Source organism: Mytilus trossulus, unplaced genomic scaffold, assembly GCF_036588685.1.
Source record: "Mytilus trossulus isolate FHL-02 unplaced genomic scaffold, PNRI_Mtr1.1.1.hap1 h1tg000070l__unscaffolded, whole genome shotgun sequence".
Classification (NCBI taxonomy): domain Eukaryota; kingdom Metazoa; phylum Mollusca; class Bivalvia; order Mytilida; family Mytilidae; genus Mytilus; species Mytilus trossulus.
This window is the reverse complement of record NW_026963294.1, coordinates 2,954,712-2,980,974: the sequence shown is the minus strand read 5'-3', so window position 1 is coordinate 2,980,974 and position 26,263 is coordinate 2,954,712. Positions and strand designations below refer to the sequence as shown.

At 31.9% G+C, this 26,263-nt stretch overlaps 1 protein-coding gene across 2 annotated transcripts; it reads left to right on the top strand.

Moving 5' to 3' along the window:
• Window positions 1–5,597: 5,597 nt before the first annotated feature.
• On the top strand, window positions 5,598–24,190 carry LOC134699415 (thymidylate synthase-like). Of its 2 annotated transcripts, none has more exons than XM_063561015.1 (9): window positions 5,598–5,657; window positions 8,938–9,056; window positions 14,654–14,781; window positions 15,967–16,143; window positions 17,352–17,522; window positions 18,988–19,088; window positions 19,719–19,793; window positions 20,361–20,432; window positions 21,104–24,190. In XM_063561015.1, the coding sequence occupies exons 2-9, from the start codon at window positions 8,950–8,952 to the stop codon at window positions 21,239–21,241; spliced, it is 969 nt and encodes a 322-aa protein (XP_063417085.1). In that variant the 5' UTR covers window positions 5,598–5,657; window positions 8,938–8,949; the 3' UTR covers window positions 21,242–24,190. The 2 variants fall into 2 exon arrangements, with proteins under 2 accessions (XP_063417085.1, XP_063417086.1); XM_063561016.1 differs by lacking the exon at window positions 5,598–5,657 and adding an exon at window positions 5,709–5,745.
• Window positions 24,191–26,263: the final 2,073 nt, after the last annotated feature.

The following is a 26,263-nucleotide window of genomic DNA, read 5'->3' as shown; positions in this document are numbered from 1 at the left end:
ATATTTGCTAATTTTGTGTAAAAAATATAATTTAGATAGTTTTTCTGTTGCTTCTGTATGTTATTGTCCATAATTCTGTAAGCACCATCTAGACCCTCCAAGTAAATGTGTTATATACGATGCCAGTAATTCATTCAGTCAATATTAAGGTCTTTTGTTAACACCGTATTTTATATGCATGCTTCACAAATATGTTTATCATCGATTTATTGTAAAATGTTACGCAATAAAAATTAATTTAAAGGTACTGAAAATCCTTATGCAAACTAAAGAACCTGTGCACTAAAAAACTTATTTTGAAAAAATTACGACCTTCGATGTTGGCCATTGCTGACTAAAAAAATCCTTAAAGTACGGTACCCTCCCCCTTTTTTTTAACCAATAACGGAAACAATGACATGACCAAGGGACGACACCAAAAGTTCAATGTAGGATAAAAAAAAAAACAAAAAAACACTTAATTCACATAGTTGTTTCACTGATATCCCTCCTTCTTAACTTAAATTGGGAATTTGTTTAAAGTTGATATTCAATGTATGAAATGAAAAACGTTCTTTCAAATTCTTAAACTCTAAGCTTCTCATCCAAAAGTTGATTGAGATAGACTTTTTCCAAGCACCTTATACAATATTGTATTTTTTCTCCGTTAGACTCTGATCTAGATTTACCTTGCCTTCTCTATGCGGATGACCTGGTGTTATTTTCAGATAATAAAAAGGGGTTACAAATCCAACTTGATATTTTATACCAATATTGTAATGACTGGTGTCTTGAAATAAACACAATGAAAACACAAATTATAATCTTCAATAAAAATGGAAGATGACTGTCAGATGAATTTAATATAGGTGCAAACAGAATAGAGTAGACTGAATAGAGTGTGTGAAATTCTATAAATACTTAGGACTAGTTCTTACTTATACTGGAAAATTTAATGCAGCTAGAAAAAACCTATATGATAAAGGACTAAAGGCTTCTTTTAAATTTTACAAAAACTTTAAGTCTTGTTCTCCATCTTTTAAGACTTTACTTCATATATTTGATCACACCATCCGGCAAGCCAATAGCTTTATATGGCTGTGAAATAAGGGATATGTTAAATTTGACTCCAAAAAGAAGAGCCATGCATCTTTTTGAAATCTTCAAAGATTGGGAACCTGATATATTAAATCTTAAATTTTGCAAGTATGTTCTTGGTGTCTCCAAAAATTGCGCAAATATTGGAGTTATATCAGAGCTAGGTAGATTTCCTTTATATATTAACATAGTAATTCAAATGTGTATGTATTGGCATCGCCTTGATCTCTTCATCTTCGCTAGCCAAGGGTTACGATTCTCTCCCGCTCTCTTCAAAGAAGAAAGCGGGAGTGAATCGTAACCCTTGGCTAGCGAAGATGTGATCTCTTAAGTGATGCTTATATTGAAAGCTCCTCTGATAAAGCTGTGGCTAATCAATCGTTGTATGCAAACATAAAGTGTTTTAGTGAAAAACTTGGGTTAAATTTATCACTTTGTAAAAAGCTCAGTAAAAATAAATTCAAAATTTTAATTAGAAATTTTTCATATTGGAGCAATCAAAAAGACTTAATAAAAAAAGATGATCACAGTAAATTGAGGAACTACTTTAAATTTAAACATAATTTCACTTTTGAAGATTACTTCAATATTAAATACAGAGATAAGAGAGTTATACTAACTAAGTTTAGAATAAGTAATCATTGTCTCCGCATAGAGAGAGGCCGTTACGAACGAAAAATTGATGAACATGGAAAAAATATATAATCCAGTTGCCAAGATCAGAGAGAACATGCCAGTTTTGTTCAATGAACTCGGTTGAAGACGAAGATTTTTTTTTTTATTCAAATGTACCCTTTACAATAAGGAAAGAAAAACCTTTCTGGATGAACTCTTTACAAAATACCCATATTTATCCCAAATATCCGATAGTAATCTGCTTATTTGGACCAAAAAGAAAGAGTTCTGGAAGCGCTTAGAATGCATGATTTTGCGTTATTTATCTCAGAGCGTCTAGGCCTCCAACGGACGCCTCGCCAAAAAAAAAATTCTACGCTCGGTGAATATATTTTGTCTCAATATTAAAAGAGGCTAGTTACGGCCCTGATGTCAGTTCTGACCAATGATAGAAAATTTAACTTTGCCAGCGATATTAAATTGTATTTTCATAAAAAAAAATATATATTATTTTTTTGTGTTTTCGGAAGTCGTGCCAAACTTTTTATTCATGTTGTGTACATTTTATTATTTCGTACAGGTTATAACTTGTACAAAAACATTGTACGAGTAATTACTTGTATGATGCAATCATACAAGTTATTACTTGTACACATATAATTGTACTAGTAATTACTTGTATAGTTTCTGTTGAGAAAAAGATAATAACTTGTACAACACATTATCTTAAAAGTTTGAGTTATTAGATATAGGAAGATGTGGTATGAGTGCCAATGAGACAATGAGAGTTATGTTTGTTTCTACTTTTGCTTGAAATTTGTTATCAGAAACTTCCTTTCTTTGGGTTTGTACGTTTAAAATTTCTTCCTCGAGTGTCAGGTATTATTTTTTCTTTTACCATTTTCACTTATCTTTTGATATGTTTGTTTATTTTGCAGAAAGTAGATATTATTCAGTACATGTATTTTTGAATTGCATATTGGGTTTATTCCCCCCCCCCTTTTTAAGTGTGTATTAGTATTTTTTTTTAAAGATAAGAAGATTATAGACAAACGACGAACGCGCCGAAGTAACAGCATAAGATAACATGACACGTTGTGTCAGCTAAACAGCTGGTTGTCAGCCCACTCAATTTCGGAGTACTGGTTATCAAAAGTCATTAAAAGCAAAAAATAAATAAAACCCTTCTACCATTCCTTTCAAAACATAAACCATAATAAAAAGTTGCATATGTTATATCATGTTTTGGAAACAAAAGTAAAGCCTAATAGAGCAAATTTACTATTCATGTGCACAATACATGCAAGTAAGCATCCCAGCTGGAATTACACAATAAGCTATTGTATGTGCCTGTCGTACAGTCACTCTAATAACTGCATGGCCTTGGTCACCACTTAAAGATAGCAATTGTACTTCTTTCATGACTTTAATCTCAATGTTCTCTGGTGCATGTGTATGTCCAACATTGTCAAATATTTTCTCTGAATCTTTTTAGATTTGATTTACCAATTTTTTTTCCTATTCTATATCCATTTTTCGGCATTATCATGATTATTCAGTACAACTCGTTCGTTTTTTCTAGTCCATCGGACCTTGCTCTTTCTTTTCACTGGTATCAAAACATTGTTGCCAATTTCTAAATCTTTTAATTATGTTTTAGAATGTACTGTCCTAATCAAAGGGTAAAGTTCATGACCTGTACAATAACTAGTAATTTTCTCCACTTTGTGAATACGCTTTTGCTGCATTCAAAACACCATATTGCCGTAAGATATATTTTTTGAAGTGTTTAATTTGGCTTCTTTTACAAATGCTTTACATTATTAATTTTCTCTCTTTATTTTACCCATGTGAGTACCGAATTGTTAGAAGATTTATTGTCATGCCAGACGTTAATTATTTCATCAGAGTATATTTTTTCTACACTGTTTTGCATCTTTACACCTTAATTTTGAGTCAACGTAATAATTTATTTGTATTATTTGTTTACAGCAGATTTCAGTGAGTATGTAGCTAAAGGTAATATATGTGGGTAGCTTGCTTGTTAGCTGAACCGTGAAGTCATTGTTAGGTTAGGTAAACTACCCTCCTTTAATAGTCGACTAGCCCAACAGATAACCAATCTATCTCTCTAACAAGCAAGCTAACCAAAGATATTACCATTAGCTACATACATGTGTACTCACTGAAATCTGCTGCAGGGGCGGATCCAGGACTTCGATGTCTGGGGGGGTACCATGAACCAATTTTTTTTTGGTTAAATATATATATGCTGTAAAGGGAAACGAGTTGTTAAGAACATCAAATAGGCCAAGGTAGATCTAGAATAATGATTTGTACAAGTTTTAATCTTTTTCTCAGTAAAAAATGTACTAGTAATTACTTGTACAATTGTTTTGTACAGGTAATAACTTGTATGAAATAGTGGTACAAGTAATATAACCTGTACAAAATAATAATATGTACACGACATAAACATTATTTACCGCAAACCACTAAAATCAGAATGAGATCCTTACAAATATATGTTTATTTGCATGTGATCCTATGTAATACGGTAGTACGGGTTGGGGCCTTAAAATTGACCATTTATGCATGTTTAGGCAAACTTTACCATGTCTCAGTCGTATTATTTTTAATTTTAGTTTCTTGTGTATATTTCGAAGTTTAGTATGACGTCCATTATCACTGAACTAGTATACATTTTTGTTTAGGGGTCAGGTGAAGCACGACTCCGGGTGCAGGAGTTTCTCGTTGCATCCAATGAAGACCGGCCCTTTAGTGGACTTCGTCTGTTCTCTGCTCTTTGGTCGGGTTGTTGTCTCCTTGACACTTAAACCACATTGAAATATTTAAAAGTGGATGGCTTGTAATTAGGTGCAGAGGGTCCGGGGGTTGGAAACCCCCTTTTTTTGCCGATCAATGCATTTGAATTGGGACATATAGTTGGAACCCCCTTTTTTGTCCTGGGTTGGGACCCCTCCCCCTTTTTTAAAATGGCCGGATCCGCCTCTGGCACTAATTTTTCAATGACATATATAATTCTCACTGATAGTTGTCAAACTTGTCTTTGATGGATTAATAATAAAAATAACGTTTTGTTTGGAGAAACACTGAAGTCAGCTTAACATTAATTTAAAAAATGATTTACGGAATATTGTTCATTATGAAAAGGATTTCACATATCATACTCTAATACTATTATAACACATTTGGTATTGTAGTCTCAGTTATACTGCATACGTTGACTGATTCTCAGATCTGCAGTGACATCACAACATGTAACTGACCAATCAATGATTAGAATTTGTGTTATGTAAACAATGTTGAGGGGTGATGCAAATAAGAATCTTCTAGATTAATCATTTTCCATAGACTTAAATGCAAATTAATTTAATTGATGTATATCGTGACCAGTTGAGTATAGAATATTTTACTCTTTTAATATTGTTTAAGACACTATATCATTTCTTGATTTTGATTTTCAACATACTATAACCTCTGGTTAAAAAATAATCCGGCGGCAATATCAATAATCAGTTATCACCCTAAAATTAGTAATTAGAAAAATCTAGAGAATTCCTGTTCGCATCACCCTCTGAAAAATGTAAATGCCAGGATGTCCGGATCTGAGAATTAGAATTATTTGTTATTAAATATTTAAATAGATATAAATCATTGTATTCCACTAGTTCTAGCACTATGCAAATTAAAGGGAAATTTATAAATTGGTTGTAGCATTACAAATGTTCGGCGAATTTTTTAACAAACTTTAATGTTCATATACTTTTCAAATAATAAACACTATGCAACTAGACAACAATAAGAAAGAAAAAAATCAGGGCAAATGGATCCTTGGTGAACGTTAATCGGGGTCGAATTTGTATAAATTGTTTCACTCGGAAGTTTTCGAGAGTTTTCCTATACAATTTTGGCGCGTTATTTAGGCGGGGAAATTGAAGAAGGTAAACAAAGCTGCAAAGTCTTAATTTTTCTATTCTCTACTTTATATTTAAGTTGATAGCTGTGTATTCGTCGAAACTATCTATAATCGTCAGTCTTGTACGCTTTGCAAATATTCGATATCTGATTCACAATCACATTGTGATGCAGAGACACATTTTATTTTACCGACAAATTATATACTCATAACTTTTTAATCTATGTATTTTCATATAATCTAAAGTTGGACCCCCTCTTTTTCCCCTTTTTGGACTATCTATGCAATCGATTAGGGACATAATGATCCCCTTTGATCCTAACCTAGGTCTGATGGTCAGGACCCTTCTGGCTTCTCTTTTGAAAATGGCTAAAGCAAAGCTGCCCTTTGGCACCAGAATCGACGAAGCAGCGCATCTGCTTTGGATAGGTACCCACTTTTTTATATGGACGAGCTCTGACTTCCAACGGCCCCAGCTTGTCTGGCAAAACAGCTGTTGCAGTGTTGGTAGGGAGGTCGCCAATGCAATTATGGTTGTTGGACATCAGAGTAATCTCGGACTAAGCCCATACTAGTCTAAATAATTATGACGTCTGGCAAAGCAATTTTTATATTTTTCTGGGATATCATAACACTGAAGCCTTGATTTAGTCTGGACTTGAGGGGGCTCCTGGGTATAAATGATTTTTTTTCCCTAATATAGGATTTCGCTATATTTTTTCTTAAATGAACTTTATCATATACTTAAGAAAAATGAAATAAAAAAATGGGGTCACCGTTCATTTAACCTAAAATCTGCCTTTGGAAGGAGCATACATTTTTGTTAATGCCCTTTTTAGCTCACCTGGCCCAAAGGGCCAAGTGAGCTTTTCTCATCACTTGGCGTCGTCGTCGTCGTCGTCGTCCGTCATTGTTAACTTTAACAAAAATCTTCTCCTCTGAAACTACTGGGCCAAATTAAACCAAACTTAGCCACAATCATCATTGGGGTATCTAGTTTAAAAAATGTGTGGCGTGACCTGCCAAACCAACCAAGATGGCGGCCATGGCTAAAAATAGAACATAGGGATAAAATGCAGTTTTTGGCTTATAACTCAAAAACCAAAGCATTTAGAGCAAATCTGACATGGGGTATAATTGTTTATCAGGTCAAGATCTATCTGCCCTGAAATTTTCAGATAAATCAGAGAACCCGTTGTTGGGTTGCTGTTCCTGAATTGGTAATTTTAAGGAAATTTTGCTGTTTTTGGTTATTATCTTGAATATTATTATAGATAGAGATAAACTGTAAACGGCAAAAATGTTCAGCAAAGTAAGATTTACAAATAAGTCAACATGACCAAAATGGTCAGTTGATCCCTTTAGGAATTATTGCCCTTTTAAGTTAATTTTTAACCATTTTTCGTAAATTTTATATATCTTTTACAAAAATCTTCTCCTCTGAAACTGCTGGGCCAAATTAATCCAAACTTAGCTACAATTATCATTGGGGTATCTTGTTTAAAAAATGTGTGGCGTGACCCGCCAAACCAACCAAGATGGCCACCATGGCTAAAAATAGAACATAGGGGTAAAATGCAGTTTTTGGCTTATAACTCAAAAACCAAAGCATTTAGAGCAAATCTGACATGAGATAAACTTATTTATCAGGTCAAGATCTATCTGCCCTGAAATTTTCAGATAAAATCAGGGTTGCTGTTCCTGAATTGGTAATTTTAAGGAAATTTTGCTGTTTTTGGTTATTATCTTGAATATTATTATAGATAGAGATAAACTGTAAACAGCAATAAAGTTCAGCAAAGTAAGATTTACAAATAAGTCAGCATGACCAAAATGGTCAATTGACCCCCTAAGGAGTAATGGTCCTTTATAGTCAATTTTAAACAATTTTCATAAAATTTGTAAATTTTTACTACTGGTAACATTTTCCACAGAAACTACTGGGCCAAGTTCATTATAATAGATAGTGATAATTGTAAGCAGCAAGGAAGTTCAGTAAAGTAAGATGTACAAATCACCATCACCAAAATACATTTTTTTCATGAATCCATCTGCTTACTTTGTTTAATATTCACATAGACCAAGGTGAGCAGACACAGGCTCTTTAGAGCCTCTAGTTTTCTGTTGAACTAATAGGAGAAAAAGAGGAAATATCGAAATAAAAAAATAACCTAATATAAGAAATCGCTTAAATTTTACAATTATTTAGTTTATGTACAGCTTATTTGAAAACAATAATAAAATATATAGGTCACCGATGAGTTAAAAATTATATTTCAAATTTAAGGCCAAAAAATGGCATTTTTGCACCAAAGGGAGATAATTTGGAGCTTTTTCAATTTTTAAAGTCATCTGGGGCCAAACCAAATCAATTTTTTGGATTGTTTTTTTGTACCATATCATACAGTAACAACTAATAGTGTAATAAATAAAATTTGTAATGAAAAAATAACGGTTTAAATTTTTGCTAAAAGTTTTGTACCCACGAGCCACCTTAAATGAGAGCAAAATTTGGGAGGAACTTTGCGACATAATTTTGACAAGAAATTTTCATTGCCGGCTAGACAAAATTTTCCAGGAGTATACAAAAGAATTGATAGAATAAGATATGATTCCGTTTGTGGTGGACAACTATTTATTTTGCTTTCAACATGATATCCCAGAATTACTAAAATACGTCAATTCACAAGACAATGCAAGAGTACAAAATATTAAACTCAATAAAATTTGACTTTTTGGATTATGTAAATGGAACATTCCAGAAATTCATGTCCAATAAATTTTACCGAGTTGAATATTTTATATTCACCGGAAGTGATATTTCTGAGGAGTTCTGGGATATCATTTTGAAAGCAAAATAGATATTTGTCCACCTTAAATGAGATCGTATCATATTTTATCATTTCTTTTGGATATTTCTGGAAATATTATGCACCAATAAGCACTAAAAAGGTAGGACTTTGTAAGTATGTCAAAATTAGGTCACAAAGTTTCCCCAAAATTTTGCTCTCAACGTCCAGACGTAAAATATTGGCTTCAGCATTATGATGTCATAGGGGGAAAAAATTGCCTTGCCAGACGTCATTATTATTTAAACTAAGCCCACACTGCATAGTCCCCTTTAAAGGGACCTTAGATGATAAATGTATAACAATACTAAATTAACCAATTTATATTCAAAATAAAAAATATGACAAAAAAACAAATATGTTATACAGCAACAAACCATAACCACTGTATTGTAGGGTATTATTTTAAAGATTTTTTAATATATGTATATGTGATCTGATCTTGATTTTTTTTAGACAGTTGTAGTTATGGAAGTAGAACAGAAACAGATGAATGGACATGGCGACAATTTGGTCAAAACAGGAGAAATAAAACAGAACGGGTGTAATGGACACACAAATGGTACAACTAGAAGGTAAATAAAGATCTTTTATATTCTCCCTCACTACATTCGTCCGAATATAAAGTAATTAATATTCTATGGCCTTATCAAAGAACAAACGACACAAAGTAGGTGTGCTTCTCGCTATAACCTTTAATTCTATATAATACAACAAAGTATGTATCACATAATAACAATAATATCATAATTCCAATTACAAATTCACATTAAATCAACCGTGAATACACGTGTCTACTTTAGGCTATAGCGAGAGTCGATGGTCAGAAAGGTGACCACACGGGTTTTAAGTGCGGACAAATGGTCACATGTCATGAATATTCATGAACTACATATGTACGATGAACTAAATTTTATGTATGTTCTGTGCTAATAGAGTTCCCTTAAGTGGATAACAGATGGAATGCAGGGTTGTCAGATAAATATATAAAATACTGCTGCATTGACAATAGGTTTCGCTAATAGGTCCGAGAACACAATTAATTCGTAGTGCATTTCTTTTAGAACATAAATGAAAATAAAAAAAATCCCACCTGCGCTTTCTCAAAGAAACTTTTACAGTGTGTTGTACTACTTTTGGGACAAATTATATCAAATTTATAGAAAACTTCATCGTCTCTAACTCAAAATATGGACAATTTTATGTTTAGGGCGTCTTGAAATCTTTTGACAGCTTCCGAAGTGCTCATTTTCAACCTTTTTCAGCTGGACCAAATCACTACTTTCCTTTAAAATTCTGGACCCAAATTTTTTTACAGTGTAATTTCATCCCCCTTCTTGCAATTTGAGGCAGTGAACATGGAGAAATAAATTTGGAAGGGGTATAAAAATTAATGGCAAGTAACCCACTGTCAACACTAGGGACTATATTTGTGAACAACGAAAATCAAGGGACGACAATGGTGGTCTCGGACCTAATAGGGTAGAAAGAGTTGACAAATCTTAAAAAAACTTGGTATGAACAAAGCTTAATGTATTATAACACTGCTTACAAAGTTTCATGACAATAGGATGTACATTATAGACATTGAGTTAAGTTCTATACTCATCTTTGCGTGTAAAATTTTGACGTTAAAATTGAAAAATTTCAACTATCAACATTTGGGGCTTTAAAAATTAAAATATTGCAAAAAAATACTTTTTAAATGCCTTAACATATAACTTATCATGTACTAAAAGCAATAGAGTACTCATTTGATTTATCAGACTTGGCATAATTATTCAAAAGTCAAATTTATATGAGCCTGTGCCTAAAAATTCAGGTTTTTCAATGAAGGGGAGCCTTACATGAAGATGTAATATTTTCCAGCAATTTTTGATTTGTGAAGCTTTTTAGTTATAAATAATCCTTACATATGTATTTAAAGTACTTTAAATGGAAAGAAAAGTTACAAATAACATATCATATTAGTTTAAAAGGGTCTTAGGCCAAGTAAGACTGGAAAAAATTTAGGGTCAATTAAGGCCGTGCTACATATTTACATTAAAAAATGCATATTGAGGCTATAAGAAATAAAAATTTGTGTCTTTTTTATCATTTCTATACTCATGTGACATGATACAACAAATCTGAGCACAAAAAGACTCTTGCAATTAACTTTTCTTACAAGCAGTATGGGCTGAAACAAAGATTTTTGCCTTTTTAGGGAAAAACTTGCATGCAATTTATTCTCAACAGGCTTATATTTAAACCACTTGCTATCCTACAGAAGAAAAGAAATTTATTATGTGAAATGGAACAGGTACAATAGACATTGTGAAGTGCATTTGATACAAATTTAGTGAGGTCTGTAATATGGACATCAAATTTTATATACCAAGCTCCCCACTATTGCCTTCATCCAAACAAGGCGTTAGACAAGGGTCATTTATACAACACATTTTGCACATTTTATCTGAGATAAACTTCTTTTCTGTAGATTCAGAGTTCATAAATAAGTAAAAGAAGCAGGTAAAGGCATAGAAACACAAATATTGACCCATAAAAACCTGTCAGATAGAAAGTCAGGATGCCATTTATGCATCAATATTGAAAAAGTTATAAAATGCCTATTTTGACCATAAAATGCCAAAATTGGTCATTTTTGCAGAAATTCTATAAAATAAAAGCTTAAATCCTTTAGTTTCATGCTATTTGACAAGTTGACACCATCAAATCATTTAGGGAAGTTGCCAGAGTACAAATTCTATATTTACAGATTTCACCTCTTAGGTCCGAGAACACAATTAATTCGTAGTGCATTTCTTTTAGAACATAAATGAAAATAAAAAAAATCCCACCTGCGCTTTCTCAAAGAAACTTTTACAGTGTGTTGTACTACTTTTGGGACAAATTATATCAAATTTATAGAAAACTTCATCGTCTCTAACTCAAAATATGGACAATTTTATGTTTAGGGCGTCTTGAAATCTTTTGACAGCTTCCGAAGTGCTCATTTTCAACCTTTTTCAGCTGGACCAAATCACTACTTTCCTTTAAAATTCTGGACCCAAATTTTTTTACAGTGTAATTTCATCCCCCTTCTTGCAATTTGAGGCAGTGAACATGGAGAAATAAATTTGGAAGGGGTATAAAAATTAATGGCAAGTAACCCACTGTCAACACTAGGGACTATATTTGTGAACAACGAAAATCAAGGGACAACAATGGTGGTCTCGGACCAATAGATCAGTATCATGAGGACACAGTATACAAAATTAGAACCCTTGAAGTACAAAAAAATGGTATCTTGTATTTGATGTCATAATTGTCTGTTGTGAACTTTGCTATAAGATACACTAATTATAATGAGCTAGATGGTAAATAACTTTGAAAGAGGAGTCAGTTTTGTAAGCCAGGCCAAAATAAAAAAAATGGTTTGTTTCCCCTCGCCCGACCGACTCAGAGAAATCCCGCCAACTCAAAAGTTTTTATTCCGTTTTTTTGCAACATTTTTATTTTATTTCCGGAAATTTTTCGGGGTTGTTTCCGGTGCCGATGATCATTTTATGGTGACCAAAAATCAGCGGTATTGTTTTTGAATTTCAAACATCCTGTATTATTTTGTACACATTCCGATCATGTGATCGACTGGTTTATTTATCTGAGAGATCGTTAATTCACCCAACGATGTCAAATATCGTAGGGACCAGTTCAATAAATGATCAAAATGGTGCCATTTGCAAAACTTTTACTGCCAGATTAACATTTCCTTCCTCCAATTTTTCGCTTTTAAATTAAAAGATACCGAAACTTAAGAAAGGAATGAACAGAGACATTTAATGCATGTCTCAGGTGCTGAAAAGCTCATTTCTAAAAAATATAAGGGAAGTGTTACCCCCTTCTCTGACAACGTGGTCTCGACCATTGATTGAACCATCTATGACTATAGTCCAAATAATTATGACGTCTTGAAAGGCTATTATAATTTTTTTCTTTGACGCCTTACAATTATGACGTCTTGAAAAGCTATTATATTTTTTTTCTTTGACGCCTTACATCGATGTAAGGCGTCAAAGATAAAAATTATAATAGCCTTTCAAGACGTCATAATTATTTGGACTACTATGACTATATCATTACTTTTTCGCGTTTACTACCGAACTGTCAAACCTGCATTGTTTGAAGGAGGCAACCCTGTTATCAAGGGAATCATTATAAGCCCGTATATTACGATTACTTTTTCAAATGGATAAGGGAATAAAACAAAAGGAACATTTTGTGTAAATATATATGAAATATCAATATTTGTCAACCAATCATCAATATATATTACCGTATAGCGGGTTATTTTCGCGGGTGTAAAATTTCGCGATTTTCATTGAATAAGGTATACGAAAAATTTTGGCGGTTATTATTTTGGCGGATTCAACATGTTTAGCATAACCTGTGCATGTACACTTTTAAATTGGCGGAATTTATTTTGGCGATTTTGTTCTATCCGCGAAAATAAGCGAAAATTTACACCCCGCGAAAATAACCCGCTATACGGTATTTAAATATTGCTTTAAATTTAATGTAAACAGAGGATGGCTTGGATTAGGAATAGTATTTAATGCTAAAAAGGCCACAAATGTAAACAGGAAGTTATGTCAGCCAGTAAGGGAGATAATTTGGGAGGGAAAGACCTAAAAGAAGTATTGTCAAATCTTGAAAAAACAAAAAGAAAATGTACAACACTACCTTTTTGAATGTGACCTGTATTCAGATGCCAGAGACAAATTATTTCATCAAATATACTTCATAACAGGACAAATTCCAACAGATCTAGATAATTTATTAACAATCAATTTGCCAAATGCAGAAAATATCAATCAATTATTAGCGGAGTACATAGAGGAAACAAACCGTTTAAGTGGATAATTTGATACAAATTTCTTTAAATTTTTTATATTTTTAATTTTTCATGCCATTTCAATAACCTAATAAACCATTTTTTAAATTTATTTCACTTCATACAATAATTCTATAATATTTTTAAAGCGCCACCTACAATATATAAGTACAAAGGAGAAACTACATTTGTGATAATTATTTTACAAGAGAGGATAATTTACAAGAGAGATTACTCTGTCATCACGACAAAGATTGAAGATTGAAGAACTAATCTGGTGGCACGCATCAATTGTTTATAGAATTATCAAACACAACCTCTAAAAATCAATAACAAACCAACCGCGCGACGCGACAAAGTTACTGAGAATTGTCGAAAATCACGCGCTTACCACAGCGCTATCCAAAAATCCTGGAGAGAACACTGGAATCTGTTTCTCAAATGTAGACAATATGCATCTTTTCCAATGATCTCCAAAAAGATGTTTTCTTTCTATGTAAAGACATTGGGCATGGTCATGATGGTTGTCGTTGTTTTAGATGTCACAATAAGAAATTCAGAGGAAAGCAAGAAAATTTGATTTTATTAATATTGGTGATTTCCTCAATGTCAGAAGCAAAATCTGAGTCCTGAGCTGTCAGAGGGTAAATTGTTTGATGGAACATTCTTCAGGTTGAACAACTACAGTACATGCATATATATATTTAAAACAGTTTGCTACTTAGTTGTCAGACTCACTGTCAAAGAGGGAAAAAAATCAGTCATGAACAATTCTGAGATACAAATCCAAATAAAATCAAATAAAATTAATGTCAAGTTGACACCTGACACAGAGAGCTACAAACATTTAGACAATTTAACACGTACATTTAAGTTGCTACAGATGGCTTTATATGCCAGACATACACATAATCGATTTGTTTTGCTCTGTTGGATATTAAAAAAATATCAAGATATAAAAAAAAACCAAAAAAAACCCTACCTACCTACCCACCTACAAAAATGTGGGTAGGGGTTTGGGGAAACATACATTCTTTTAATTGTGGCCCCATGTATAAATTTTTAAGAATATAAAGGAAATCTTGTTGTCTATAAAACTCTCATGTAATACAACAAAAATCTTTTTCTTCACAAGAACTTAAAACACAAACAATGAAAACTGAAATAAGTTTTTGTATTCAATATTTTACAAACAACAACAAAATTGTACTGGATTAGAGCTAACGCCGTTCACTGGCAAGATGAAATGTCACATTCTTCTGCGGTATTATGTACTGTATTATTTTTTTCTATTTATAGACATGATGAATACCACTACTTAGATGCCATACAAGAAGTAATGGACCACGGTGTTAGGAAGAGTAACAGAACTGGTATAGACACTTTATCTATTTTTGGAATGCAGATGAGGTACAGTTTACGAGATCGTACGTATGAATTTATTTTTAATAATGAACAAATATTTTCCACCATGATTACCCTTAACAGTATAACAAACAGAAAAAAATCATCAGTGATCATACGACTGTTCCAGAATTAACATGTACATCATGAGGTAATTTGTGGTTCTGGGAAGCACTTTTTTAAAGAGGCACTAGCTACGAGATATATAAAAAATCCCAAGTATGATTTTTTTTGTTCAATCATAATTAATGAAAGTTAAAAAATGTGAAATAATAATTTGCTTTTATCAGCTAAAATGGTTCAAATTTGTCAAATTAACCTAATAAACATTAATAATGAATTATTCAATTGCGAATAATTCGACCTCATTAAATCCATATTCATGTGAACTCCAATTTAACCCTGTAGAAAGGGATAGAATAATGCATGTATTGTCTGTGTACGGTTATTTAAAGGAAAAGAATGTTAACATTGAAAGTGAAACAAAGGTAAATATGTTGATTGACTGATTCAATCCACAAAAAATCATCGGTAAACATAAATTTTTAATCTATAATACAAAATTTAACAGACCTATAAAATTCCAATTGCACGAGTTGCTTTATCTATTTATATGTATTTTTATGTTAACATCGCTTATATGATCATGCACGGTCAACTCGATATTTAATTAGATGGCATCTTGATTAAAATTCACACGAAACATCATATTGAGACCATGTCCTGTAAATTATTTATTTTATACTTTTGATTGTGTGGAAAAATGGTTTACATTGTTATAAATAAAATATGAGAAATTGAGTCAAATCGGTGAACATGAATTTGGCAGCTAGTGCCCTTTAAAACCTGACCCCCACTTAAAATTATAAAAAAAAAATATAATTCCAACAAAAATTGAAAACAACACGTTTAATAATTTCATGCGTCCCCAGTGCTTTTTCTGGATTAACCTTCATCAGGAACTCTCAAAGCCAAACATTTGAAATCTGAGGATGTATAATTACCGTTGAAGAGCTTTATGACAAGAGTACCCAAAATAAAAAGCCAAATTTATCTAAAATCAACTTTGCCTGAGGGAGTTGAAACCTTAGTTTCCATTGAAAATGCAACCACCCATATTTTTTATTAATTTTAGTGTCTCCCATTTCGCTACCCACAACAGATTTTATTTTGAAGCAGCTTTCATCAAGACTTTATATTATTTTCAGAATTTCCCCTCCTGACAACGAAGCGAGTGTTTTGGAGAGGAGTTGCTGAAGAATTACTGTGGTTTGTGGCAGGTTGTACCAGTGGAAAGAAACTGAGTGATAAAAATGTAAAGATATGGGATGCTAATGGTTCCCGAGATTTCCTCGATGGGTTAGGTCTTACTCACAGAGAAGAAGGTATTTTTTTGGTTTAGAAAATTCAATATGAAATTGTGAAAAAAATGCAATTACAAAAGTAGTAGTTTTAGGAGGTGCTTGGAGGCAAAAAGAATAAAAAGGTGTGTTTCCTATTACATCTTTGGGAAAAAAAATGGAAAGGTAAGTATGTTTTTTTTTTTTTTTTTTCTGTTTTTTTTTACATTGAGTCTATTAGAGGGACATTCTAACTTAAACAGTGCTTATTGAAAAATGACAAAAAAGACATTAAGGTAGGCTATTTTTAGGTTTAAAAAATAGGGACGGTATGGTATTAGAGGAAACACACATCTTTTTCTATTTGGCCTGATGGAAGTTTACCACACAGTATTGTCAAAAAGTACCAATGGATTTGGAATTGCAATATTGATTTATATTAATGCAATCTCTCGTTAGTCCTTAATCAACTTCATTACATTATAAATTATCGTTCATGATGACACAAGGTCCCTCAATAAAGTGCACAGGTAAATTAAATAAAAACTTTATAAAAATTGTGTTTTATGATCCTAGCTAAAATATGTAATTATAAGTATTGAATGCTTCTTTTTGTAACTTCATAGGGTTGTAAAAGCCTTGACCCTGCGCACATTGTTTAGAATGAACCGCTTCCCCTCTTCATATAACATAACTTCTGGCCAAGTTTTTGCACCCCAATGAAGTTACAAAAAGAAGCATTCAATTCTTAAATAATATGATTATCGCACTCTTCTGTCCAGTATCAGAAAAAACTTCATTTAATTTTCTACAACTTCACGTGTTCAATGTAGAAAAGAAGAAACATAATGTGACTTGGGTACTTCGAAACTTTGTTATGCTGGCAGAATTAAAGCTTAATATAGTTCTCAGATCTATCAAATTTCTGGATAAGGTGTTTCAAGCAAACATTTTGTACTCTTTTAAGTACTGTATACTTATTTCTTAAAAACTATCTTCATTTTATAGAAAATTATTGTGTTGATCAATATTATCCAACTTCTTTTTAAGTTAAGGCTATTGCATTAATATGTATGTGGGAGGGCAGGAAGGGACTTTCAAAATATCCCTTCAACCATGAAACATTTTTTGCATAATGGTAATACTAATAGACTCATTCTGAAAAAAGAGTCATGACCAATAATCAATAACTAAACTTCCCACATACATTTTAATGGAATAGGCTTTATAATTCCTACCGATTTTGATTGCAGGTGATTTAGGCCCAGTTTATGGATTTCAATGGAGACATTTTGGTGCTGAGTACAAAGATATGCATGCAGACTATACTGGACAAGGCGTTGACCAATTGGCAGACGTCATCAGCAAGATCAAAACAAATCCTGATGACAGACGAATTATTATGTCAGCATGGAACCCTGTGGGTAAGATTTTATAGATGATATTATAGGGTTATTGCATTAATATTGGGGAATATTGTCCCGAGTAGAATCTTATATTGCACGAGCTTGCAATAACCCTTTTATTGTATAGCAATATGATATTTCAAGTAAAAATTGGTTTAAATGAGGTTTTGACATTGATGACGTCATGTTTTTTTAAAAGATTTATTGCACGCTAACTTTTGGTTATTTTCTGTGGGAAATATTATATTGCTATACAATAAATATAAATTCTACCACTACATCGAGTGTAATACGATATTTATCAACTCGAGACAGTTAAATTTTCAAATTTAAAATGTGAGGCTTGCCCGAGCGTTTTAGATATTTTTTTAAAATTTAACTGTCGAGAGTGGATAAATATCGTTTAACACGAGATTTGGTGGTGGAATCTGTTTCTCTAATGATTTTCTAACATTATGCAGGCAAACTTATTCTATCTTTTTGAATGATCTGCAAAAAGATGTGTTCTTTCTATGTGACGTCATCAGACATGGTCGCCTTTTTTCATGCTGTCACAATAGGAATTTCAGAGGAGAGCAAGAAAATTCGACGTCATAATTGGATTTTGACCAATGAAGTACTGAGATCAAACGAACCACATGTTTTTTGTTTTTTTTATACAACAGGTGGAGAAAGGGATAAATTGACCAAGAATTAGAGAAATGTAAATATAAGCTGATAATAACACAGGAAGAAAATTTAATTAAAACCTCAAATTTTTTTTTAATATAAACAATGTCAGAAGAGATGTGGTAAGAATGCCAATTAGACAACTATCAAGTCATTTGAAATGAAGGGGAAGTAAGCAATTGTACCTTTAACATTAGCCTGGGGTCCTGGCTAATCTTGTCAGTATAGCCAGGCATGTATCAATGTACTGCCTGTCAATGATTGGTTAATACTTATTTTTTCCTCAATGTTTGTTTTACATCTGTATCCCATCAATTCTTGTTTAACATCAATTAGTAAAAATTAGACTGTAATTATTTTTCTTTATGAATTGATGTATAGTGTTATCATATCTAATTAGTAGTATGATGATAATTAGTGAGCAGAAAAGGTTTAATTCTTATCAGCAATCGCCTGGCGAAAAAGTTAAAATTTTAAGATTTCACATGTCCAAGGTGTCAATTGGAATTCAATTGTGCTGGTTTACATCAAACATCAAAATTTATGCAAATATTTATTCAGCCTCACTTTAGATTCAGAGTCAACTGGCACTGAATCGATCACATGGTATTTGTTCCCCACCTGGCGCGCAGCTAGATTGGGCCGGATCCTAGGCTACTTTAACATGTGTTGACAGTTTTACTTTTAAATGTTTTGTGCTTTGATTATATTAAAAAAATCTTTAGTGTGATTTATAAACCAAGCACCACTTGACTTAATTTGTTTGTTTTTAACAGTTAATTTATTGGCAACATTTCATTTGATTTTTTTTCAGATCTGAAGAAGATGGCATTACCACCTTGCCATGCTTTTGTACAATTCTATGTTGCTAATGGTGAACTATCGTGTCAGTTGTACCAAAGATCTGGTGATATGGTAATGTATTGTCAATTCTGGTTTTAAATTTCATTAGGGAACACATTTTACATTTATGTATTGTCAATTCTCTTATTTTTGATTCACAATTATAATAAAGAACACATATATAAAATTGAGAATGGAAATAGGGAATGTGTCAAAGAGACAACAACCCGACCAAATAAAAAAAAACCAGCAGAAGGTCACCTACAGGTCTTCAATGTAGCGAGAAATATATATAGATAGATGAGACGGTGTGGTTATTGGCCTTCTTCAGTTTCTGTCAATCATTCTAAACTATATGGTAGACATTTCACTTCACAATTATATAAAAAATGTTATAAATTTATATTCTTCGTAATGTAATGTCCTCATAATAATTGTTTTATTTTTGTACATTGAGTGTGGTTTGTTTCTAGAAAATTTTATTCTTTTGCAAATTTAAAATTTGATGAACATCTGTTTTCCATGAAATCTGCCAGAATTAATTAACACTATACCAATTTTGATACCATTTGAAAATGGCAGGAAATGAATATTTCATAAGCTTGTGAATTCACTTATAGTTTAATTACATATTAAAATTTCATTTCCTAGATAATTACTACTTCTTAAGCCTGAATTAAAACCATTTTATTTTGTTTTCAGGGTTTAGGGGTGCCATTCAATATTGCCAGTTACTCACTTCTAGTATACATGATCGCTATGGTAACAAATCTGAAGGTTAGTGTTATTACAAGAGAAAAACAAAAATCTAATATCATTAATATGTAAAAATAATAAGATGTGGTATTATTGCCAATAATACAACTATACACTAAGAGTTCAACTGAAAAAGTTATTGAGCTTGAATCCTCATAAAATAGATGTCAGAAAGAATATGCGGTATACATTCATGACACATTTATTATCACAAAATTAGTTCAAGCTCAGCAAATAAACATAAAAGCAAAGGAAAAGTGAATTACTTGCATATAGTATGTTAACAGCCTTAACTGAAAAGTGAGCTATCTATATAAACTTTACAGTGTATTTATGCCCCACCTCAGTCCGTCTGTCCCGTTTCAAATTAAAGTTTTTGGCCAAGGTAGTTTTTGATGAAGTTGAAGTCCGAACAACTTGAAACTTAGTACACATGATCCCTATGATATGATCTTTCTAATTTTTAATGCCAAATAATAGTTTTTACCCCAATTTCCCGGTCCACTGAACATAGAAAATGATAGTGTGTGTGGGGCATCCATGTACATGCTTCTTAATTTATGACTTTTCTTCTTTTCTTTTTTACAGCCAGGAGATTTTGTACATACTATTGGAGATGCCCACATTTACATTAATCATATGGACCCTTTAAAGGAACAGGTATAGTAGTTTTATACATATAGAGTTAAAGATGTTTGCTACTCGGTTTCAAAATAACAACCTTTTTAAAAGACTGTTATAAATTGATAGTAGATAAGTAAAGGAACTAATTTGAAGTAACTACTAGCACCTTCAATACTAATACATTTAAATGCTAAACTTTATATAGTACTATAAAACCCCACACGTAGAAACTGACAAAACTTTTCTCGTGCCTTGTGCATGTAACATCAAACTTTATAAATAGTACATACTCTTGCAGAACTAGTTTCAGAACTAGTTATACTCGTTCCTATCTATATATAACTAATACAAATACCAAACAGGAAAAAACAAATTTCAAATGAAATGAAATATATTGTACAACTGTAAATTCACAAAAAGTTGGATTTGTTTATTATTGCAATTTCACTAGAATGACAACAATGTTTCTATCAATGTGAAAACAGGAAATGGCAAGTTACACTGGAAACATTTGATACACTTGGGTTTTTTCATCTTCAGTATAAATAAACATTTATAAACAGGGTAGAAAAAAATGTCTGAAAATTTTCATTCATGAACTTTTAAAGAGTGGATTTTTTCTATTCAATGGGAGGAGATCCATTAGAAACTGGATTATTTGGAGATTCACATGTATGAAACATAACATATTCTATTATTTATTGCAGCTGAAACGAGTGCCAAGAGAATTTCCAAAACTTGTCATCAAAAGGGAAGTTACAGACATTGATGATTTTAAATTTGAAGATTTTGAAATTGTTGGTTATAATCCTCATCCAAAAATTGCTATGGAGATGGCTGTGTGATTTCTGGGGTTGTCATGGAGACAGTGTTGTTATTGTTTATTAGTTGCCATGGAAATCATGGAAATGGCAGTGCATTCAATTGATCAGTGGAATTTAGAATGATTTTGAAGGTCCTTTGTTTGATAACATTGAAAAGTGCTCAAATCTTTTATGTATAGCTCAAAACATTAAATTAAGTATGACATTATATTAATGTTAGGAAGCGCCCTCTTGGAATGTTTTTTGCTATACATGATGGTTTATATGTAAAAAGAAATGCTATAAAAAAAATTATACTAGAAACCAAATAGTGTGTTATCTTAAGGTTATGCATAGTTTCTTGTTCTCTCAAAATTATGCTTTGTTTGTGTTATTTCAAAATTTTTCATAGTTTATGTGTTCTCCCAAAATTATGCAAAAGTTTGTGTGTTTCTCAAACATATGATTAGTTTTGTGTTCTCTGGCTCTCAAGACTGCACAGTGCTGTATTCTCTCTAGATACTCATGTATTCTCTCAAGATTATGCATTTATGTGTTCTGTTAAGATTATGCATAATTATGTACTCTCTAGGGATTATGCATAGTTTTGTGTTCTCTCAAGATTTATATGCATAGTTTTTAGTTCTCTCACCATTATACATAGTTTTGTGTTCTCTCAATATTATGCAATTTTTTGTGTTCTCTCAAGATTTTGCATAGAATTGTGTCCTCTCAAGATTTTGCATAGTTGTGTGTTTTTTCATGAAGAGATCCACTAAATTTGTTTATTTTATTTGCTCTCCTGTAGGAACATTGAAAGAAAAGATGCTTTGAATACTACTATAGATATTAAATTTACATTTTGTTTGTGAATTATTTAAAGCTCTCTAATGCTCAATAGTTTTTTTACCCAATATGTAAAATTTTTTTGCTCTGTGTGAAATTTTTCCAATTTCTTTTAGAATATGATGATTTAATAAAACAAGACAATTTTATGTAAGAATTAATCAGGAATATTTTTCTCTTTATCTGTAATTTTTTTAACCTAGTTCAATTGTGTTCAATTATATTGATGTTCATACCCAAATGTGTTCCAAAATACTTATGCAATGTGTTCCAATATTATAATATATTTTTTTTATGTATATATTCAAGTAAATATGTTTGCAAATTTCATTACCCTATGTGTTCAAATATACTGTAGTGGCACAAATTTCATAACCCTGTGTTCAAATATACTGTAGTGGCACAAATTTCATAACCCTATGTGTTCAAATATACTGTAGTGGCACAAATTTCATAACCCTATGTGTTCAAATATACTGTAGTGGCACAAATTTCATAACCCTATGTGTTCAAATATACTGTAGTGGCACAAATTTCATAATCCTATGTGTTCAAATATACTGTAGTGGCACAAATTTCATAACCCTATGTGTTCAAATATACTGTAGTGGCACAAATTTCATAATCCTATGTGTTCAAATATACTGTAGTGGCACAAATTTCATAACCCTATGTGTTCAAATATACTGTAGTGGCACAAATTTCATAACACCATATGTGTTCAAATATACTAAGAAAATTGATCTATGCAATTCAAAATGAATGATATATAGCGGTATCCTGGTCTGATGGAAGCTACCGGTACTAAGCTCTTCCTCTAACTGTCCATATATCTGTCCCATGCAATATTTCACATTTTTCTCAAAAACTACAAAATTCATGTGAACATTTGGGCCATGGCGGGTAATTTCCACTCCAACCAAGAGTGCCTGTTTTCCTGTTGAATGTCATGGTTCTCTCACTGCACTCCTGCTTCGTCCACCAAACACCTGCCAGGTTAAAGCCAAAAGTAATAAAAGTGGCATGTAACACCATCAATCTCTCTTCAACTTCCTGTTTTCATAATATTCAAAGAACTTGGTGCCTTTGCATTTGTTTGAGCTACCATACTTGTGCTCAATAATTATATAGACAATAATAGTGCCTTGACTTGACATATCAACGATATAAGGATGAGGCTTAGAAACAGGGACATGTGAAGCTCTGCCAAGCTTTTTCACAGTTTCAGACTTTTTTCACAGAGATACCATATATAGACAATAATAGTGCATTGACTTGACTTATCTTTATTGTTGATATGTCAAGTCAATGCACTATTATTGTCTTCATAATGCAATCTAAAAAAGATACGTTTTCAATAGATAATTGTTGTTTAATGTGTTAATGTTGTTATTTGATTTAAATATCAGAAAACTTCACCCTTTTATAAAAAGGCCTCATATCATGCAGGCGGAGAAATATACAACACAATGAAATGTACATAACCTGTTGAAAACCGCAATCGATGGTGTACAATATTGTTTGAAAATGAACTAAACTATCAACATTAAGCATAAAACATAATGAATTACAGTTGCTAACCCTAGATATTAACAAGTGAAATATGTTTTTTTTCTAAATCTTGCAAAAGAAACAAGTTTAGTCGTAAACATTGGAAATAGAATAGGTCTTATGAATAATTAATTATAATTTTGTCAATTTCTATTTTAAATATTCATAAGGAAAAGTGATATCAGGGTTTTACCTTTTTGATAACCCTCACTTATGAAATAATGTAAGCCAGCTTCTGCATCAAAGTAACAGCGGTTTTGTTATACAGACAGACACACATTATTTAGACAGTTGTTATGAAATATGCTTAAAACTACTATCTAATTGAATAAGTCTAACTACAGGCGTTGGTTCACGTTCGTTTGTAACTTGTTATTTATATATTGATAAAATTATGTATGTATTTTACTTATACAAGTACCCACTTGTGTTCAGCCTAAATGGCAGCTATTGTATTCTATGTATTATTCTTGTGCCATAAATAAATATGTACAGAACTTAATTATGCAGATCTGAGGTTATCAATTCATTTCAAACACAAATTTCATTTCATCTTTATTAACAAATATTTTCCGAGTAAAAATGATGTTTATTTCTTTATATCTTCATTTGTATGCACTGCCTACTAGTTTTAAGTTAGTTTATCTTTAGTTTTCCATGAACCAGTAGTTTGTTGTAATATCCAGCAATTATAATCTAAGTATGCAGTTTAAGTTTTGCTAATTAAATGAATGAGTGAATATTTTATTTGCGAAAGCATAAATAATATGCTATGTCAATACATAAACAAGTACATGTATATACAATGTGACAAAACAACAGATAGCAGAGAACAATAATATAATAAAGGTACAATTAATTCACAATATACATGTATAAAAAAAGAAGATGTGGTATAATTGCCAATGAGACAACTATCCACAAAAGACCAAAATGACACAAACATAAACAACTTTAGGTCACCGTACGGCCTTCAACAATGAGCAAAGCCATACCTCATAGTCCGCTATAAAAGGCCCCGATAAGACCATGTAAAACAATTCAAACGAGAAAACTAACAGCCTTATTTATATAAAAAAAAATTGTAAGGGTTCCGCGGAACCCAGTGTCTCGCCTACTTTTGCTGAAATTCACAGGCTCAACAAAATGAGGAAAAAAATCAATAAAAATATTCCTCTTGATACTATCTTTTGATTTTAAGTAGCTTCTGTCCAAGTTTAGTAAAAATCCAGGATAGTTTTTGAATCTAATAAATGTTTAAAAACTTTAACTGCAGACTGTATGTAATGTTAACTGGAAGAAAACTTAGTCCATTTATCATGTTTATAAGTAAAATACAGATACACAGGTACAAAATATTATCAAAATTTCCTTCTAAATACTAGCTTATGATCTTAAACAAGCTTCTGTCTAAGTTTGGTACAAATTAAAAGTAGCAAAAGAAAGTTTTTTTTTTTTTTAAATTTAACCGCAGAGTGAACATGTTATTTCCTGGCAGAAAATCTAAGTCCATTTAAAAGTAAAATACGGAAAAAAATGGATTTATTTTTTTACAAAATTTCCTTATGCATATTATCTTTTGATCATAAACTAGCTTCTGTCTAAGTTTGGTACAAACCCAGGATAGTTTTTAAGAAAGTTATTAAAATTTTTAAAACTTGAACCACAGAGTGAATGTAATGTTTCCCCGCAGAAAATCTAAGTCCATTTATAAGTAAAATACGGAAAAAAATGGAATTTTATTTTTACAAAATTAACATTTGGATACTATCTTATGATCATTAACAAGCTTCTGTCCATGTTTGGAAGTAATCCAGTATAGTTTAAGAAAGTTATTAAAATTTCAAAAACTTTAACCACAGAGTGAATATAATGTTTCCCTGCAGAAAAAACTAAGTCCATCTATAAGTAAAATACAGAAAAAATGGAATTTTATTTTTACAAAATTTACTTCTGGATACTATCTTATGATCATAAATAAGCTTCTGTCCACGTTTGGAAGTAATCCAGTAAAGTTTAAGAAAGTTATTAAAATTTCAAAAACTTTAACCACAGAGTGAATATTTGTGGACGCCGACGGAATGTAGGATCGCTTAGTCTCGCTTTTTTGACAAAAGTCGAAGGCTCGACAAAAATGAACGAAAAACAAATATGTAACACATAAACAAAAGACAACCACTGAATTACAGGCTCCTGACTTGGGACAGGCACATACATAAATAATGTGGTGGGGTTAAACATTGTGGTTTGCTTATTGTTGAATGCATTATGGTGCCTAAAATTGCTTTTCATCCACATCGTTGAACTCTGGTGGATAGTTGTCTCCTTGAACAAACGCTCCCTGTTGAAGGCCAAACCTTGACCTACTGTGGATTCATTATTATTCGCTGGATACCAATTTTCGTGGGTATATGTAAACCACGAAATTTAATGTTCAACGAATGACAAATTTTCCTTAGGTGAGTATGCAAACTTTGGCAAAACCACAAAATTAAATATCTACGAACATGAAAGATTTCCTTAATCCAAGTAAATTGGTACCCACGAAAATAAATGAATCCACAGTATAATGGTTTACGGCTTATAAATTGTAACTTTGATGGAGAGTTGTCTCATTGGCACTCATACCACATCTTCCTTTATCTATGTATACCAAAACTCCTTTGA

Coding starts and splice junctions, on each gene's coding strand:
- LOC134699415 (XM_063561015.1), top strand. CDS start 8,950: ATGGAAGTAGAACAGAAACAGATGAATGGACATGGCGACAATTTGGTC. Junction 9,057..14,653: donor ACAAATGGTACAACTAGAAG/GTAAATAAAGAT, acceptor TTCTATTTATAG/ACATGATGAATACCACTACT. Junction 20,433..21,103: donor TGGACCCTTTAAAGGAACAG/GTATAGTAGTTT, acceptor TATTTATTGCAG/CTGAAACGAGTGCCAAGAGA.